Here is an 18,789-nt window from a genome sequence, read left to right as displayed (position 1 = left end):
TTTCCTGGGGCAGAACGTCCTTAGGGTTGTGAAATGAAAATATTTTTTCTGTGTTGGAGTCATCTATTTTTTTGTACTCTACTATATCTGATCAATTATTAGATTATTTGGAATACCATTATCTTTCTGAAAAAATTTTCATCTCAACTCTCATACAACATTTGAATTTTTTTTAAATATAAGATAGTTTCCACCAAATTTTTCGTGAAAAATGTAACGAAAATACTCGATTTTGAAGGTGTGCCAACATCTTGATAATAAAATATAGAAGAAACTGAAAAATTATACTATATTGTGGAGAGACGCTAATGTTTTAGATACTTGTTAAGGTTCTATGCAACGATTGGAAAATCTAAATGACATGTTCAGTTAAATCAATTACTAAGTGACCGTACTGTACTCGTTTACTTGAACAGCCTGTAAATATCCGGTAACAAAATTTCCAACCCGTTTCGAAACACAGTTGAAAATGGAAATAGTGAATAAAATTCACTTCCATCCCATCAACTCCACTCCAAAAAATTTTTAAAGGCTAGGGTTGTAATTGAGACCAAGCCGCGGAATCTTTCATGAGCCAAGTCGTGAGCCGAATATACATATACAAGGTGTTTTCTAACTACGGTACGAAACTTTAGAGGGTAATTTTTTGGTAAAATTTTATACACAACGGGGTGTATCTTTACCTTATTGACTTGTGCGCAGATGGTTGTTCGTTAGGTTGTTTCAAGAAAAAGATCCTATGAACATATATCCGGAGTTGCTTCGTTTCTGAGATACAGGGCGTTAAAGTTGAAAAAAAGGGCATTTATTAAATATCATAAATATCCTTAAACATATTTGGTTGAAATTGGCTGTAGTTATTTGAAGTAATCAGGTGCTTATTAAGCCCGAACTAGATTGAAATTATTAGGTCCAGTGGAGTCTCACTGGGCCTCACAGCCAAGAATATCGTGAAGAAATATACGCCACAGACTTATTGTAGATTTTTGTTTTGTGTTTTCTTCATATCTAGCTTCGGTGTCAAAAAAAAATTGAAGGCAATTTGTATATTATGATCACCTGCTTTGGAGACCCGCTGAAAGTGACTGTTGTTTCATATCGATAAAAGACAGGCTGCGGGCACGAAAATCGCGACGACCGAGCAATAGCCTCTGCGGGGCGGTGCGGAGTTATGAGGAGAATTATCTCACGTGAGCACGAAACACCACCGCTAGTTTCGTGCGCGTCACCTATAGTGTCGATGTTGTGCATCATCATCTTTCCGCCGTTGCGTAGCCTCGTCATCGCTTGACCGTCGCTATTTTCGTGCCGCAGCCTCAGAGTTATCAATTAGCAGTTATTCCATCATGTACTTGTGATGCACTGTTTGGAACCTTTGCTGTAGTAATGAATATCACTGGAGTTTTTTCCCGCCACCAAATCGTTATTTTAACACCACGATACGTGTTTTGATCACCAAGTGATCATCTTCAAGAGGAATATTAAACTGAAGATGATCACTTGGTGATCTGTTTAAAATCTGTTTTTCTGTTAACCAGCTGTCGCACGAACGACAACCCTCAGAAGTCGAAACTTGTGCGAGCTAAGGATTAACGAGGTCTTACCTTTTAACGTGTGATTCGAAACACTTGTTCTGATAATTTCGATCTGGACCTTATAATTTCAATCTAGTTCGGGCTAAATAAGCGCCTTATTATTTGAAATAACTGAAGCAAATTTCAACCAAATTTGTGTAAGGATATTTATGATATTTTATAAATGCCGTTTTTTTGAACTTGACTAGTAAGAATGAATTTTGTTATTTCGGGTAAGTATAAAAACTTTAAAAACAGATTACTAACACCAACAAACAGTAAAATTACGACAAACCAAAATCAACAGATAATGAGAGCAAAATCACTTAAAGGTGACTTTCGACCGCAGGAGGAAGGTTAGATGTCAGTCTTTCAAATGGAAGACGTTGCACATGGTTTTACATCGGCTTTCTAAGCGACATTAGCTGGGTTAGTTGTTGTTTTTCCCTCGGGTATCTGCCACACGTCGTAGGTTCACATGGGAGGCAAGAGTTAAGGTATTTTTCATCTGAAATTGATCGAGTGATTACCAGTTTTGAAATAACCTTCATCCGATTTGGATAGACTGAACTGCAAGAGAGTTTTGCTTTCATACATAGAATCCCGATTAATTGAACCTATTCAATGAACCTATTCAACTATAAATAGTACCAGCTAAACCTTGTTTACGAATCCCCTAGGTTGTAAGCTTTTCATGTACCTTTCATCAAAGCAGTCTATAAGACTGAATGTTCCATTATTATACTATTCCAATAATAATTTACAAACTTGAGGAATGGTGCACATACTATAAACAAACCTCACTTGTTAACATACAATAACTTTCAGTTTTATAATTGCAATGTTAACGTAATGAATTTAAATATATTAACATTGCAGTTCATTAATTAGATGATGATGAAATGCTCGTTTATTCATTTTAATAAAGTGTGCTTGAAGACAATGTGTGATTCATGATGACGGTAGAAAAAATTAACATTATGAATGTCATTCTTGGAAAAGAGTTCAGCTGATGATAATGAAAATGAAATTCCAGTTTGAACGAAGACAATAGCTGAGAGAGATTGACGATAAAACTCAGATACTGAATATTAAAAATGTACCCAGTGATGAGAATTATGAAAAAGTGATCTGGCCAGTAGTTGAAATTTCTTTGAACCTAATAAAAAATGATTATTATCACAAATGAGTAACCTTAACGGAAGTAACGAAATATTATTGAGTGATATTTTATATATAGTGTCTAAAATGCGATTTTGTTGAATTCAAGCCAGTTCCAAGAGAATTTCTAACGATGAACTCTCCAAGAAGTTATTTTCTATTTTAGATTTATAATGTTGAAAGGTAAAATTCATTACAGCTTTTATGGAGGAGATATCAAGTGTACACGAAATTATCATACTGAATTTAATTCGTTCATAATTTTTTTGCCACAAAATAGCTGTGAGGCTGGTCAAAACACAAACAGATAAAAAAGTTCATCCATGTACCTTATATAATCTTACTCGAGTTATTAATTTTCTTATGAAAATGCTTGGTACAATTGGAAACTTGCCTCATCATGAAAGAGGTTTTGGGTTATTGATTTTGATGAAATCCGTTTCTCAATATACAGAATGTTCAAAAATCATTGCCATTTTTTTATAATTTCAGACAAAGATAAATCTGGGATTCAAATAGAGCACCCTGTATTATTTTGATGTCAAGAATATGAAATTCAATTACCTTTCATTTCATTTAAGGGTTTTCTATACCTGATCTAAATAGTTTTTCAGATATTAGCTTTTTCAAATAGTAGTTCTTATTTCAATGCATTCTTCGAAACAAGTTAGCTTTGAAAAGACATTTATTCAACTTGTTGAAATAATTCTCATATTAAGTTGTTGTCTTTTACGTTATTTAAAACATTCACTCAATTATTACAGTTGAAAATGAAAAGTTATCCTACAACAATTGCTATATGAGCTTTATAGGACTGGAAGTGTAGCTTATGAAAAGGCAAATAGGCCATAACCTATTATGGGAAATGAGGAAAATGGATTTCTTATTATGGGGATCAATAACAGGAAATCCTCAAACGAGTCAACGTAAGATCGAGAAAGATACAGGGATAAGCAGACGGAGCATTTCTAGAGTAAAAAAATACAAATTCCACCCGTAACATTCAGATGCACCAGGAATTATATGGGTTCTAGAAGTTCTAGACAAGTTTAATGAGAATGAACATGTTTTGGATTCCATTTTGTTCTTTATTTACTTTTCATAACAATGACTCACTGAACAGACACGACTTCCATTAATTATTATAGTGACGTGAATCCTCATTTTTTTCTCACTCTGGATCACAAGAATAGATGGTCTGTTGACGTGTGGGGAGAAATTATAGGTACCATGCTTTTTCGATGCAAACTTGAATGGCCAATTTTTTTTACAATTTTTACGAGATAATCTGCCTGAACTTCTGGAGAATGTGCAGTTAAATATTAGACAACGAATGTGGTTACAATTGGATGGAGCTCTGATAGTGTCAGACAGTTTAAGAACATGTGCTTTCCGAATGAATGAGTAGGTAGGGGAGGACCACAAAATTGGCCAGCGAGATCACCACATTTAATTCGCCTCGATTTTATTTCCTATAGGGATACTTGAAGAATGGGATTTAGGACACTTCTTCAACCACACTGGAAAATATGAAGGGGAGAATAAGAGCTTTTCGGAGAGTGGTGCCTCAAATATTACTAAATGTTAAGCAGTCTTTCATAGAGAACCTTTATATTCAACAGGATGGTCGTCATTTGCACCTACTTTGAGTTAAATACATTTGTATTCCATATTTGTCAGAATATGAATGTGATTTAGTGAACGGTAAATATTTTCGATAAAGTGAAGTGGAGTTATCAACTGTCAATCAGAATTCTATGAGCAAATCGAATGAATGCCCTTTCGAAGCTATCTTGGTTCAAAGAATGCATTAAAATAAGTACTACTATTTGAAAAAGGGAATATGTGAAAAATTATTGAGGTTAGATACATTCATTTCATAATGCTCAGACCAAAAAAATACAGGGTGTTTGAAGTTATCTTTATCCAAAATTATAAAGAACTGACAATGATTTTTGAACATTCTGTATGATATTAAGAAACGGGTTTTATCGAAATCAAAAGTCCAGAATTCGAAGGGATGATTTTAATTTTCATAAAAAAGAAATCAATAACTCGAGAACGGTTATAGTTAGGCTTATATGCAATCATATAATTTTTTTCCTGACCTATTCAATATGTAACGAAATTAAAAAACACACCTTCGACATGTTATACTTTTTCGAGCCTAAAATAATTTCCTTCCGCAGCCTTAATCAGTATACATACAATGAAATGGAGAATGAATGGAGAAATTTACCGAGTAATATACAGGGGGTTTTATTTGAAAAAATGAACTTTTGACTACTTTTATGCACAATGGAAATAATAGTAATTTTAGCACGCCCTGTATGATATGGAGTCGATTTCTTGGTGTTATTCCAATATTTCGAGTTTGTCTAAACTATCATCAAAATATCAATTTTTCATGAATTGAGAGTACTAATGTACTTAATTTCGATTAAGGCTATGTTTTGGACCATATTTAGCACAATTTATTTTTTATCTCGAAAACTGATAGAGATAGGTATAGGACATTAATAACAAAAAAGTATCAAAATACCAGAGCAATTCCAAAAATGTATCGATAATAAAAAAAAAGTTGCTAGGACTTTTTTATGGAAGTGGCAACGCCGTAATGCTAAAAATATTTTAGATCGATAGAACAGATGAGGAAATGTGAGAGGTGAAATTTTCAGAGAAATCATGCTATGTCGAAAGCGCTCGTAGATGATTAATAGAAGATAGAAAGCTTCAAATCTTTTTTGTAGAATTTAATATTGAAATACTCAAAATAAAGGAAAATTAGTTGCATCAATCAAAAAAAAATAATTTTATATATATATATATATATATATATATATATATATATATATATATATATATATATATATATATATATATATATATGAAACGATAATGTACTCACCATCTCCATAATTTGCAGGAACCAGCCTTACATAAGGAGTGTTTGGAGTTCCCAGAACGGGGTTTCTCAAATTATTACAGGATCCATCGTAGGATCTGTATTTGGTGGTCGGACAGGATGCTGGTGGTGTTCCACATCCCAATGTAGAAGGATCTTGAGGTGCTGAAGGCAATGCAGGTTGTGGAGTGAACCCATTTTCGAAATTGTTTCCCAAATAACTGGCACTGAAAGAAATGACATATCTAGATTATAATGAACGTTTTCCTATGAAAATTATATGTTCTCCTATCGAAGTTTATGGAACCAAATAAATCGCCTAACGATATTTATCTGCCAAATTCGAAAAAGTTACAATGTGTAAAAGTGTAATTATTCTCAAATACCGCCTCAGAAATCTGTATCATGTATCATGGGTCCGATGATGCTTAATTTGAGTACTTTACTATTAGTGAACATTCCATTATTTGTGAACCTACATAATTTTGAAACTAATCGTATTGTCAATGCGGTCAATCCACAACAATCAAAGTCACTTTTAGAATTTTGCACCTTTTTAGAACTGTACGTAGATGTTGGCAATAAGATGTCGCCAACAATTGGTAGCGCGAAAAATGTCTTGATGCTTCATTGACTACAGATTGGTATATCGAACCTTTCAGTTTCGAAAGATAAATGTATTATTATTTATTTCATGCTTCAAAAATTGAATAAAAAAACTACTTCTTTCACCAAAAACAAATACTTTTATTGAAAATTGCTCTGATGGAAAACTCTTTTCCAGTAAAATCACTCAACGAAATTATTTTTACCAGTGAGGCCTAAAGTATAAATAATACAAACAATATTGCTAGTAATTAAGTACATTACAGAATCAAACACTATTCTTTTTTCAATATTGAAATATTATCATCTAGTTTTTCAGAAACATAATATCAAAATTTCTCTATAATTCATCTTGTGATAATTGTGATTCGAATTATATTGGAACAGATTCTTGAATATTATCGGGTAGAATAACTTCACGAAAAAGTGATGTACGATTAAATAAAAACTCCTGTGCACCAACAAAACGTTCTGTCGGAATAGGACCCAGAAATAAATATGACAAAAATATAACTTCAAATTCAGAAAGGAATATATCCAAAAGGCTTTTTCTTGAAATGATCCAAATGAGAAAAGTACTTGATTGAAATAACTGCGTAAACGCAAGCGAGACATAAGTGGAACCATCTATTGGTGTGACACCCAATTCAATTTGCCAAGTTTTTATGTCAGTATTGGTGGTTTGGTCAGAAGACCAGCTTGCCCGGTACTGATGATGCCCAATAGGCTGAAACAGCTGTCTACCGGTAGCTCTCAAATTGAAATCAATATGGGAATGATCAGAATGGTACTCATTTATTTATCTTTTGATTTTCGTGGAATTATTTATCAGCAGCTTGACTGCATTAACCTTTCTCGATTTCATATCATTTCTAGAAACATGTGGATTCGTTTTTCGATGACATTCCAGGTTAGCTTCCCAAATTTCTGCTACCGCAGTTGTCGGTTGATTGGTCAAACACTGACATAAAAACTTGTCAAGTTGACTTGTGTGTCACACCAATAGGTGGTTCCACCCATGTCTCGCTTGCTTTTACGCAGTTATTTCTATTAAGTACTTTGATTAGTTTTTCGCATTTTGTTTAGAGTTCCGTTCTGACAGCGGAACAGTGCGGAAGTGTCATAGCGTTCGGTTGTGTTTTCGCCAAGATTTCTGGTTGATGATCAGCCGTATTGTGGTGTTTCTGGCTTGTGATAGTGGTTCGTTGGTTCTTGTGTGCAAACGAAGAAACGTTTCCGGTGAGTACGACTAAATATATCATTTTTCGTTGCGTTCAACTGCTCAGGGCTTTACTGTCAGTTTTAAGCGAGTAAAATGTCAAGCAGTATGGAGGAACTGCTTCGCAATCTGGCTGGGAGGGACAAGACCGAGATCATTAGCATCATTTGCCAATTGATCTCGTGCTTCGGCCTAAACCAGGCAGATTTGCAGGGCAATACATTGCCAGTCTCTGGGCCCGGCTGTCAAAATCTGACAGACGGGAATCAGGGAGTGGCTAATGCTCCGCCTGCAAGTGACAATTCTCTCCGTGACAGCGATCACGAAAGCGTACACTCCTCCTCTTCCTCCGCTTTGAAGAAGAGAAGAATCAGCGAAGATTTTCCACCTCTACCAGATGTGTCCACAAACAAGGTAGACGAGTGGATTAAGAAAGGAAAGCAACCAAAAAAAGCAAAGAGATTGCAGAAGAAGGTTGTGTTAGACGACATCAGGGATGAGGCGAAACAATATTACTCCGAGTCCGAGGTTTCGTCGCGTCCGGTGACACGAAGTCTGGCCCGCGAGGTGGCCACTTCTCTCTCCAATGAAAATATGGATACAAGTCCAGCTATCCAAGCTGACAGCGCTTCTGACCATTCTGAACGAACTGTCAGAACTATTCAGGACCAGGAGCCTGGCCCCTCTGCCCCACGCAAGCAGGAAAACCAGCCTCCCACAAAAAAAGTCAAAATTCCACCAATTGTCGTTCGTCAGAAGGACAAATGGGTTAAGCTGATCAAAACAGCAGCCGAGGAGAAAATAAATTTCTCCAAAGCCGTCAATCTTCATGACGGCATCAAAGTTCAGCCCTCGACTCCTGACGATTATCGTCGATTGTCGAGACTCCTTGTGACGGAGAACATCCCCCATCACACCTACTCCCTCCCTGAAGACCGGCAAATCCGTGCCGTCTTCAGAGGACTTCCGGAGCACTTCTCAATCGACGACATCCGTGAGGAGTTAGAAGCCAGAGGCTTTGATCCCTCCTCAGTAACTAGGATGAAGAGAGCAAACAAGCCCTTACCCATGGTCCTGGTACTGGTCTCCAAAGACCAAAAGGACATATTCGAGATCAAAGACCTCTTGAGCGTGAAGGTGCAGGTTGAACCCCAGCACCCCAAAACTTCGGTGGGTCAGTGCCATCGCTGCCAACGCTTTGGCCACTGCCAAAGGAATTGCATGGCCGTCCCAATATGCGTCAAGTGCGCCGGCAGGCATCTTACCAACGCCTGCAAGAAAGCAAGGACTGACCCCCCGAAGTGCAACAATTGCAAAGGGGTACACACTGCCAACTATAGAGGCTGCCCTGAGTTCCCTAAGGCTCAGAAGTCTAGAGGCAAGCCAGTCAAAAAACCATCTCCCCCAGGCAGACCTGCGGGGTCTGGTCGTGTTAAGGAAGGAGTTAGTTTTGCCAGAGCAGCATCCAAGGGTGCAAACGGCTCGGCAAAGACTGCTCCTTCTCAATCTGTGCCCTCACCTCAGACTCAGGGGGCTTCAGACATCTGCGCCGCTTTGGAGCAGATGAAGCAATTATTCTGCAAATTCCCCGTGCTCGAAAAAATGTTCACGGTGAATAATAACGTGCTGACTGGAACTGCCAATGTCTAGACAACCGACATTGCCTAGATCTTTGAAGATAGTCTTTTGGAATGCCAATGGCCTTCTACCTAAGAAACTCGACTTTGAGAATTTTCTCATTGAACATAACATCGATGCGGCTCTAATCCAAGAGACGCATCTGAGGAATGAATCCGTTGTCATTCCAAATTACAAGTTCTTCCATAGAGAACGTATTGGACGTGCTGGTGGGGGAGTTGGCATTCTTGTCAAACGATCCCTCCAGTGTGTCCAATACGGCATTGACAGTGCTCGGTTACACGGAACTGAGGCCGTAGGGGTCGAAATTCGACTGAGACGGGGTTGTCACAGATTAATCTCTGTCTATAACCCTCCGACTAATCTTTTACTCCCAGAATCACTGGATGAATTGCTGATGGGTAGTGATATTCCGACAATTGCTGCTGGCGACTTCAATGCCAAGCACGGACTATGGAGCAGAGCCACCAATCGAAACGGCCGAGCGCTCCATGCGCATGCTGACAGACATGAATATCTCGTGCTGGGACCGGATGAACCTACGTTCTATCGCGGGCAGTATAGGCCTGACGTGCTTGACATCGCGCTTCTCAGAAATGTCTCTCTGACCAGCGAAATTTACGTTCAGTCGGAACTGGAATCCGATCATAATCCAGTAATCCTGGTATTGGGTGATGAACTTCCTTCCCCTGATTATTGCATGAGATATAAGACGGATTGGGATGTCTTCACAGCTCAGCTCGGAGAGATGCGCGCCCCTCCTGAGGGTCTCCGCTCTCCCAACGAACTCGACGCGGCAGTTCACCGCTTCGAGATCTCCGTGAATGATGCTTTTCGGACGGCCACCTCCAGCGAGGAGTGTCCGCAGAAGAGTTATAATGAGTTTCCCCCTCGTATCAAAGCCATGATACGAGAGAGAAACCGCCTGAGAAGGCTCTATCAGCGAACACTCTTCCCAGGAGACAAAACAGCGGCAAACAGGATGGCCAATCAAGTAAAACAGGCCATCATTGACTACCGAAATGACAGGTGGGAGGAGCTGTTGGAATCCATTGAGCCTGGAGGTGACGAGCTTTGGCGAATCACTAAAAGACTCAAGGGAAAGAAGACAGCTCCCTCACCCATTCACGGAGAGCGCGGAGTATGCTACTCCCCCGCCGACAAAGCGTTGGCTTTTGCTGACTCGATGGAACGTCAGTTTCAACTTAACGTTGACGACAATGACGACATCGACCGCGATATTCTGCTCGAAGATCGGGTTCACCGTATCCTCAGGGAGGATGACGATGATGTCATTCGTCCGGCTTCTGTGGAAGAATTAAAGGGCTACATCAAGGCTGCAAAAGCCAAGAAGGCCCCGGGGGCTGACTCAATAACCAACAAGTTGTTGAAGAAGCTCCCGGAAAACTGCGTTGAGAGCCTTTTGAGCATCATCAACAGCTCCTTGGCCCTAAGATACTTCCCCAGAAGGTGGAAACATGCGGTCGTCGTCATGCTCCCAAAACAGGGGCAGAACCGGCTTTTCCCGCAGGATTATCGCCCGATTAGTCTACTCTCGTCGGCGGCTAAGCTGGCTGAAAGAGTCGTACTCCAAAGGCTCAACGAAGAAGTTGAGGACCGAAATGTTCTGCCTGATGAGCAATTCGGCTTCAGGAGAGAACATTCCACTGAGTTGCAGGCTCTGAGACTGGTCGAAAACACCATCGCGGAGTTGAACAGGAACAAAAAAGTCCATTTAGTTCTATTAGATATTTCGAAGGCCTTCGACCGCGTCTGGCATGAAGGCCTTCTTCACAAACTAATCGCATTCGACCTGCCTCGGGGCCTGATCCGGTGGATTGGGTCTTTCCTGAGAGGCAGAACATTTCAGGTTAGAGTAGAGGGCTCTCTGTCTGACAACAGAGAGATCCTCGCTGGAGTGCCACAGGGGGCCGTGCTCTCTCCCACGCTATATTCTCTTTACACCAGCGACCTTCCGAGGTCCGAGCATGTGAAGGTATCCCTCTACGCCGATGACACGGCTCTCCTCTCATCCTCCATGGGTCGGGAGCTCGGGATCGTCTATATGCAACGTGCATTGGGCGACCTCGAGCGCTGGTACCTCGAGTGGAAGATCCGAGTGAATCCGGATAAAACTCAGGCAATAACCATGGGAAGAACGATAGCTTCTCCGGCCATGAAAGTGAGAATCTCTGGAAGGGAGATTGATTGGCAAACACGGGTCAAGTACCTAGGTCTTATTATAGACCGTAGGCTCACCTGGAACCCGCACCTGTTAAGCGTGAAGGCAAAGATCCAGGGTCGGGTGGCAAGCCTGTACCCTTTGATCAATAGAAGATCTAAGCTGAGCCTAAAGAACAAAATCACGATCTATAACATGATGTTCAAGTCTGTCATCATGTATGCTTCAGGCGTTTGGGGACAAGCGGCTCCGACTAACATCTCCATCTTGGAGACTTTACAAAATAAAATTTTACGGATGATTGTGAATGCTCCGTGGTTCGTGCGGAATGAAGCCATCCGCAGAGATTTGAAGCTGCCTTCCATTCAGCAATCCATTCAGTCGAGGAATCGGCGAGTTTTAGATTATGCTGAAACTCACGAAAATCCTTTAGTCAGGGAAGCTATAGATTACGCTGTAGACGACCCCTCCCGATATAGAAGGCCCCGACACTCTGTCGTATGAGGCCCCTATGTCCTCCGTTAACAGATGAATAATATCTTCATCTATCTCACCCCAGCCAGGTAGGGGTAAAACGCGAAGGGCGGTATGGATGTCTAAGGACTTTCATGCCACCATCAAACATCAGTTGTGACCCATTTGTCTCTCTGACAAACTTCAGTTAAAAGGGGAAGGAGGCCAGGCTTCAACCTGAATAAAATCAAGATGGTTAACGTCGCATTTTGTTTAGTCAGGAAAGCTATAGATTACGCTGTAGACGACCCCTCCTGATATAGAAGGCCCCGACATTCTGTCGAATGAGGCCCCTATGCCCTCCGTTAACAGATGAATAATATCTTGATCCATCTCACCCCAGCCAAGGTAGGGGTACACCGCGAAGGGCGGCATTGATGTCTGAGGACATCCATGCCACCATCACAGATCAGTCCAAAGGGTAAGGAAGCAAGGCTCCAGCCTGAAAGATATCAAGATGACTACCGCCTCGCATGTTGTCTTCAATTGAGGACCGCCTGCCCGGTACTGACGATGCCCAATAGGCTGAAACAGCTGTTTACCGGTGGCTCTTAAATTGAAATCAATATAGTTAATCTTCTTGGAATTATTTTCCAGCAGCTTGACTGTATCAACCTTCCTCGATTTCATATCATTTCTATATGGATTCGTATTTCGATAGCATTCCAGGATAGGTTCCCAAATTTCTGTTATCGCAGTTGTTTTTATATTGGTGTCCTGGGAGACGAAAGCTTGATAAATACCAGATCTTCTTCAGATGTGATATTTGTTCTTTCCAGATGAGTAGGTATTTTTCAATATAATCCTATTAGCCGTAACTTCCCGTATTTACAAATTTTGCGTACAAAATGAATAATCAACTGGAAAAAAATTTAATTTGTATCCATAACTTTTTTAGATGATCGACGTTTCGGAAAATAAATTATTTCTGTATTCCAAACCCAAAATTCATCTCATAACAATGCCTCAATTGAAGACAGCTTTATTTCATTTGACACACGTTGAAAGATGACAATTTTTGATCAGATGAATATATAAAGAGGAGACAGATAACAGAATCGAGGATAGGGTAACATATTTTAGAATCGTCTGGAGATCACTCAATAACGATCGCGTGAAACAGAAATTGTCACCAAGGAACAAATATTGAGGAAACTCAAAGAAACCGCATACATATTTTCTTTGAGCAGGTAACAGGCGTATTTCAAATATAGCTCTGTGGAAAAGGATCTTACCTAGTTGCCATACGTTTGAAGGTTGGAAATGATGATATAAAACTGAAATGAATTCTTAAGAAATATCCTGTATATTTACCGATTCATGTAGTCCATCGCATATGAAGGATCCACTGCAATAAAGATAAATGCCCTTTTTTTATTGTTCTGAGATAATAGGGGTTGAAGTTTATAATTTTTGAAAAAAACTCAGACTCAGAGATAAAAAAATAATTTTAAAGACATATATTGTTGTACTAGCGACTCGTCCCGGATTCGCACGGGTGCAATGCTGATACTCAATATAAATTCACCGACCGGAAATTTAAGGGCATGGAGGAACAGTCATGAAAAAATAAATTTGTTTTATGGACGCATTTCTTTTCACCCGTGGCTGGCGCCCCAGTAAGAATATTCATGAACCTACAAACAAAATTCCAGCTTCCGAAAATATAGCGGTACGCAGAAACAGTGGTGAAAAGTGGTGACAAGGGAATTTTCAAATGTAAACGCCCCTCTTTTATTCTCGGGGGAGAATATTCCCCAATAAAAATATTTGAAAATCCTTATTGCAAATCTACAACATAAAACGGAACTACATACAAAATTTCAGCCTCCTAGCAGTACGGAGAAATGGCGATGAAAATGTAATTTTCATAGGTAAACGCTTCCCTTTTACTGAGTGATTCTCGCATTTATAAGTATAGATTAGTTCTTTGGCAAATAATCATTCATAAGTGACTTTAACTAATTGAAGATTGAACAATCTGAGGTAAATTTTAAAAATTATGGACAATAATGATCGATGTCCACACTGTGCTCACAGTCAATAATGATAGTTTTCCTATTTGTTAAAGAAAATGATGTAAAAATAGTTTTTCAATGAATTGATAGATGTAACCATTACTACGTGGTAGTAGATCATCTGTTTATTGTATTAGTTGGTAGAACTAAACTGCAGTAACGTTAGTTAAAAATAAAAGTGGTAAAAAAAATAGAAAGTTTCATTTTTCAGAAAATAGTTTTAATAACATATGAATTTCTAATTGCCATGGCAATAGTGAACTATGTAGTGAACTAAAGATGATAAAATTTTTGTTTTCGCCCCCACATGGACACAAAAAATCATAATATCTTGGCACTGTTCGTTATGAAATGGAAAAGATGACAGGCCATAGCATCTGATCCTTTCCATCCAATACTCTCATATGATATGAAAAAATATGATGAGGAATCAGCAAGCACATGTATGATTTAAGATAAAATGAGTGGTCTTCCTTTTATAGTATACATACATCGTTTGTAGTTATGTTCGGTACAGGAATATTTAGAAATCCATTGCTATCGCAACAGTTGTTGCATCTTGCCTTGCTCTCAAACGGGGTTTCTTTTTATTACCATAAAAAATTTCAGTTTTTTTGTGGGCTAAGTTTTCGATTTCCAATTTTCGAAGTTGAGACAAAATTTCAGATTTTTCATAACCATCAGGAAGAGAAGAAATTTTGATTTCAAAATTTTTTTTTCTGTTTGGAATTCATTGAAAGTCAAACATGTATACATCCTGGGATAACCGAATAATACATATGTTTAAGTATTTATTGAAGAAGTTGCGATATGTTTCGTATGATACCTGAGACGTTCAGCGTTCTGGCCGTATAGCCAAATAAGTAAAACTATATCTCTGAAATGCAAACGATACTGCTAAGTTCATAAACGAGGTAAGAACTGTATACATATATCAAGTGATTAAATGACGTTAATAGTTTGTAATTTGAAATTTTCAGAGTTACTTCATTATTGCAGTAGACCTGCAGTATACCCATATGATATCTGGAAATTTTACTCTTATCACGTGTGTTGAAGAAAATATAACTATTCACATATGAAGCATTGTTTTTGAGTTAATTTTGAATTTTGAAAACAAAAAATGGAATATTTTCCAAAACTTCCACCACCAAAAAAATATAGACGATAGAAAAATTACATTTGTTCCAATAATCATACAATTTTCTGGCAAAATTCGTGAAAATGAAAAGTAACTGGCCAATTACACTTTTCAGTGGTATACAAGGTGTTTATTAAACATGCGATGAAAAATTGAGGGACTATTCTAAGGATATTTTGTCCTTTGACGATTTTTGATAGGGCGCTTATTTTCGAAGATAGGGGCGAAAAAGAATTTCGACAATAACAATTTTGGTAATTTTAAAATTATTAACGTAGCCGAAATAAAAGTATAGCGCGGTACACTGGACAACAACATTCCGATTACTACAAACGGCTGTAGACATTCAATTTGAATAATAGTGGTTGGTCGGTAGCCGGGCGGTTCGACGTAGGTGCTTTGTCACTCAGTAAATCGACCGATGAGTGAGTCGATGGTTCAAGCCCTACTCTGAACGCCCGATTTTCACTTCGTATCGTCCAACCCGTGTTAGAAATCACACGTTATAAGGTAAGACCTCGTTAGTTCTTAGCTCGCACAAGTTTCGACTTCTGAGGGTTGTCGTTCGTAGGGGTGCGATAGTTGATTAACGGAAAAAACATATTTTTTTTTTAAATATATCTCGTAAGTGACCCTGGTGTTTTTGAAACGATGAGAAGACTGGATTCTTACATCCGAGCGGGGGGAAGTCGTTTGCAACACTGTTTTAGATTAGGAAACATTACATGTAATTTTTGGTTATACATTTTTGTCGAAATTCTTTTTCGCTCCGTATCTTCGAAACAAAGCGCCCTATCAAACATCATCAAGAGACAAAATATCCTAAGAATAGTTCAAGTAATAGTCTCGCATGTTGAATGAATACCCTGTATAATATGAAGTAATTTTTCGGGGTGAACCTTTCAGTTTGCACTTTATTACACTTCAGCAGATTTTCTATTGATTTACAATTGTTCATTTTTCAGATTGTGGGAGATGTATACCCAAAAACCAGTAAAAAGAATCATATTCAGTAAATTGTTTTGTTATATCTCAAAAAAACTGACTGCTTGCGGATCGTCAAATTTCAATCAATTCAAACAAAATAAGAATAATCTACATACATAAACTCTTATTCAAAACACTTCGTCTATTGGTGAAAACCGTATAAAAATATGTCTGGTAGTTTTTGAGTTTATGGCGTTCAGGCAGACAGACAGACACGGCGGGAGTCTTTAATATTATAATATTTACTGACATTGAATTCATCGCAAATACATTTATAGAATATCTCCCTGATTCATTTCCTTCGAAGATAATTTACTATTCCAGAATGATTTTTGAATAACTTTTTCGAAATTTCTTTTTTAATATTGCCAAAAGTTTACTATTTTGTCAAATCTCAAACGTATTTCGAATCTTCTATAAATATTTATAAAACTCAAACAATTAAGGATATCATGAGATCCAAAATGAAATGAAAAGTGTAATGAAATACAATTAGTAATTATAATTGGCCGCAAATTGTAACATACCTCAATATTTCCGGTGACTGAGAAACCATCCGTGGGTAATCCTGAATACCATTATAAGAAAATGAAGGGCTGAAGAGAGAACTCTTGGATCCTGGGAAGAAAATGCTATAAGACGGATGGGGACCCACAGTTAGTGTGACCGTAGCTTGAAGAAGTAAAATGCTGCAAAAGTATAGCAGCTCCATCCTAGATTTAATGATGAAGGCCTGTAAAAAGTATATGAATTCAGATTAGTTGTCGAATTCACTGGATTAATCTAATAATTTTTTGTTTTCGAAGAAATATATACATACATGCATTTTTTCAACCAAAATCGTAATTGAAATAAAATTATTTGATTTATCTAAGTCGAGACAAAAACAAAAATGAATAAACGGTTGAATGTACTTAAAAAATTTCAAGTCAAGATCGACTGACTTTATGATAACAATAATAATAATGTTTATTCAAGACAATGAAAAACAAAATACATTCTATACAGTTAGCTTAGGTCCAAAGTGAGTGGGTCTATTTGGCCCTCCACCGCAACCCGCAAGGGTTTATTGTGGCTCACACATATTCACACTTGACCAAATTTGAATGTTGTTTATTGATAGTAAATGAACATACTAAAGTAATACACGTTAAAAACAATAAACATTACAATGAACCAACAGAAGTTGTTGAGAGCTTCAACAACTTGTACGTGGTAACACAACACATATTTACATCTTTTACAATAATTAATTTAGTACACTAAACACAATATTCTATCACATAGGTTGTATATAAGTATATAAAAACAATAATGAAAATTAAGAGATTTGTATAAAAAACAAGAAGAATAAAAGGTAAAATTTGAATTGCAGAAACAAGACAGCATCATTCAATTATGGTTTGCCAGTATTATCTTGACAATCACTCAGCGATGTGTAGCTATATTTATGATTATTATCATTATCATTATTGTATTTCAATCAACTCACGAATCTCTCTCCTGGATCTACTTCTGATATGAGCTATGAGGCTCCTTTTGAATTTTCTTATATTATTTTCACTTCTGACATATTCCGGTAGGTTGTTATAAAATTTCACTCCCAGGTATGAATAACTCCTTTGTCCGATATTTCTTCTCATAGTAGGTGCAACACATCTATCCTTATTTCTTGTTTCATAAGTATGAATGATACGTTGTAATTTGAATCTGTTTGCGTATTGTCATATGTTGACCTGCATATAAAACAGCTGTCGAATGTCAAGAAGATTTGTTTCAGAAAATAGTAATTCTGTGGGGTACATTCGATGTTTGTTCAACAGGATTCTTAGAAATTTATTTTGGGACACTTGTAACGTATTACAATATGTTTTTGAAACACCGCCCCAACCTATAATCCCATATTTCAAATGTGATTCCACAAGACTCTGATACACTATGATTTTTTCTCTTGAATTCAAATATTCTACTATTTTCTTATATCTGTACAGTATGCATCTCAGTTTTTGTATCAGATAGTCAATGTGGATATTCCATTTAAAACAACAATCCAACATAATTCCTAAATATTTTATTTTATTTGTGGGTCGTATAACAAATGAATTTTGTATGGTAATGTTGTAGTTTGGGAGGGAAGTTTCAAAATTGCTAAATGGTAGATAAAATGTTTTTTTGAAATTGATTGATAAAAGCCTATTATCTAACCAATATTTTATTTTTGTGAAATCATTTTCAATTTTCAATTTCAAGTCATACCAGTTCGTGTCTTTATATATTACAACCGTATCATCGGCAAAACTGGTTATTTGGCCATCTTTTTCAAGTAGAAATAGATTATTTAAATAAATAGTGAATAGCAAAGGACCCAACACCGTTCCCTGAGGCACACCACATGTTATTTTTTGTGTTTTGCTCAATTTATTTTTAATTTTAACTTGCTGTTTTCGATTTTCTAGATAACTTTTGAATAAACAATGTGCTGTACCTCTAATTCCCATATCTTCTAGTACTTCTAAAAGTATTGAATGATCAACGGTGTCGAATGCCTTCGCCAAGTCTAGAAAAATACCTATTACTGGTTCTCCTTTATCTAGACTATTGTAAATAGTGTTTGTTAAGGAGTGTATCGCATCTTGAGTAGATTTATGTTCCCTAAATACGAATTGAGAGTTAGAGAGTAATTTATTTTTTTCAAGGAATGTATTGACTCTGACCTTTATTACTTTTTCTAGAACTTTAGCTAGACTTGATATCAAGGATATCGGTCTGTAGTTCGCTACAGTATGTTTATCTCCAGTCTTGAAAACAGGTGTAACAATGCTATTTTTGAAGGCGGTTGGAAAAT

The 18,789-nt window shown here is 37.5% G+C and overlaps 1 protein-coding gene across 2 annotated transcripts in view; it reads right to left on the bottom strand.

Moving 5' to 3' along the window:
• The window catches only part of LOC111511917 (peroxidase), a 135,175-nt gene that overhangs the window by 38,192 nt on the left and 78,194 nt on the right, over nucleotides 1-18,789 (bottom strand). For both annotated transcript variants that reach the window (XM_074172919.1, XM_074172920.1), the window contains 2 exons: nucleotides 16,472-16,677; nucleotides 5,644-5,867 (listed from right to left, as the gene is read on the bottom strand). In XM_074172919.1, the coding sequence (XP_074029020.1) occupies nucleotides 5,644-5,867; nucleotides 16,472-16,656 (409 nt within the window). In that variant the 5' untranslated portion in view covers nucleotides 16,657-16,677. The remainder of the gene's footprint in view (nucleotides 1-5,643; nucleotides 5,868-16,471; nucleotides 16,678-18,789) is intronic.

This window comes from Leptinotarsa decemlineata, unplaced genomic scaffold (assembly GCF_025532065.1).
Source record: "Leptinotarsa decemlineata unplaced genomic scaffold, Ldec_3_MD MMD2_tig00000199_RagTag_RagTag, whole genome shotgun sequence".
NCBI lineage: Eukaryota > Metazoa > Arthropoda > Insecta > Coleoptera > Chrysomelidae > Leptinotarsa > Leptinotarsa decemlineata.
This window is presented reverse-complemented; position numbering and strand designations above follow the sequence as displayed.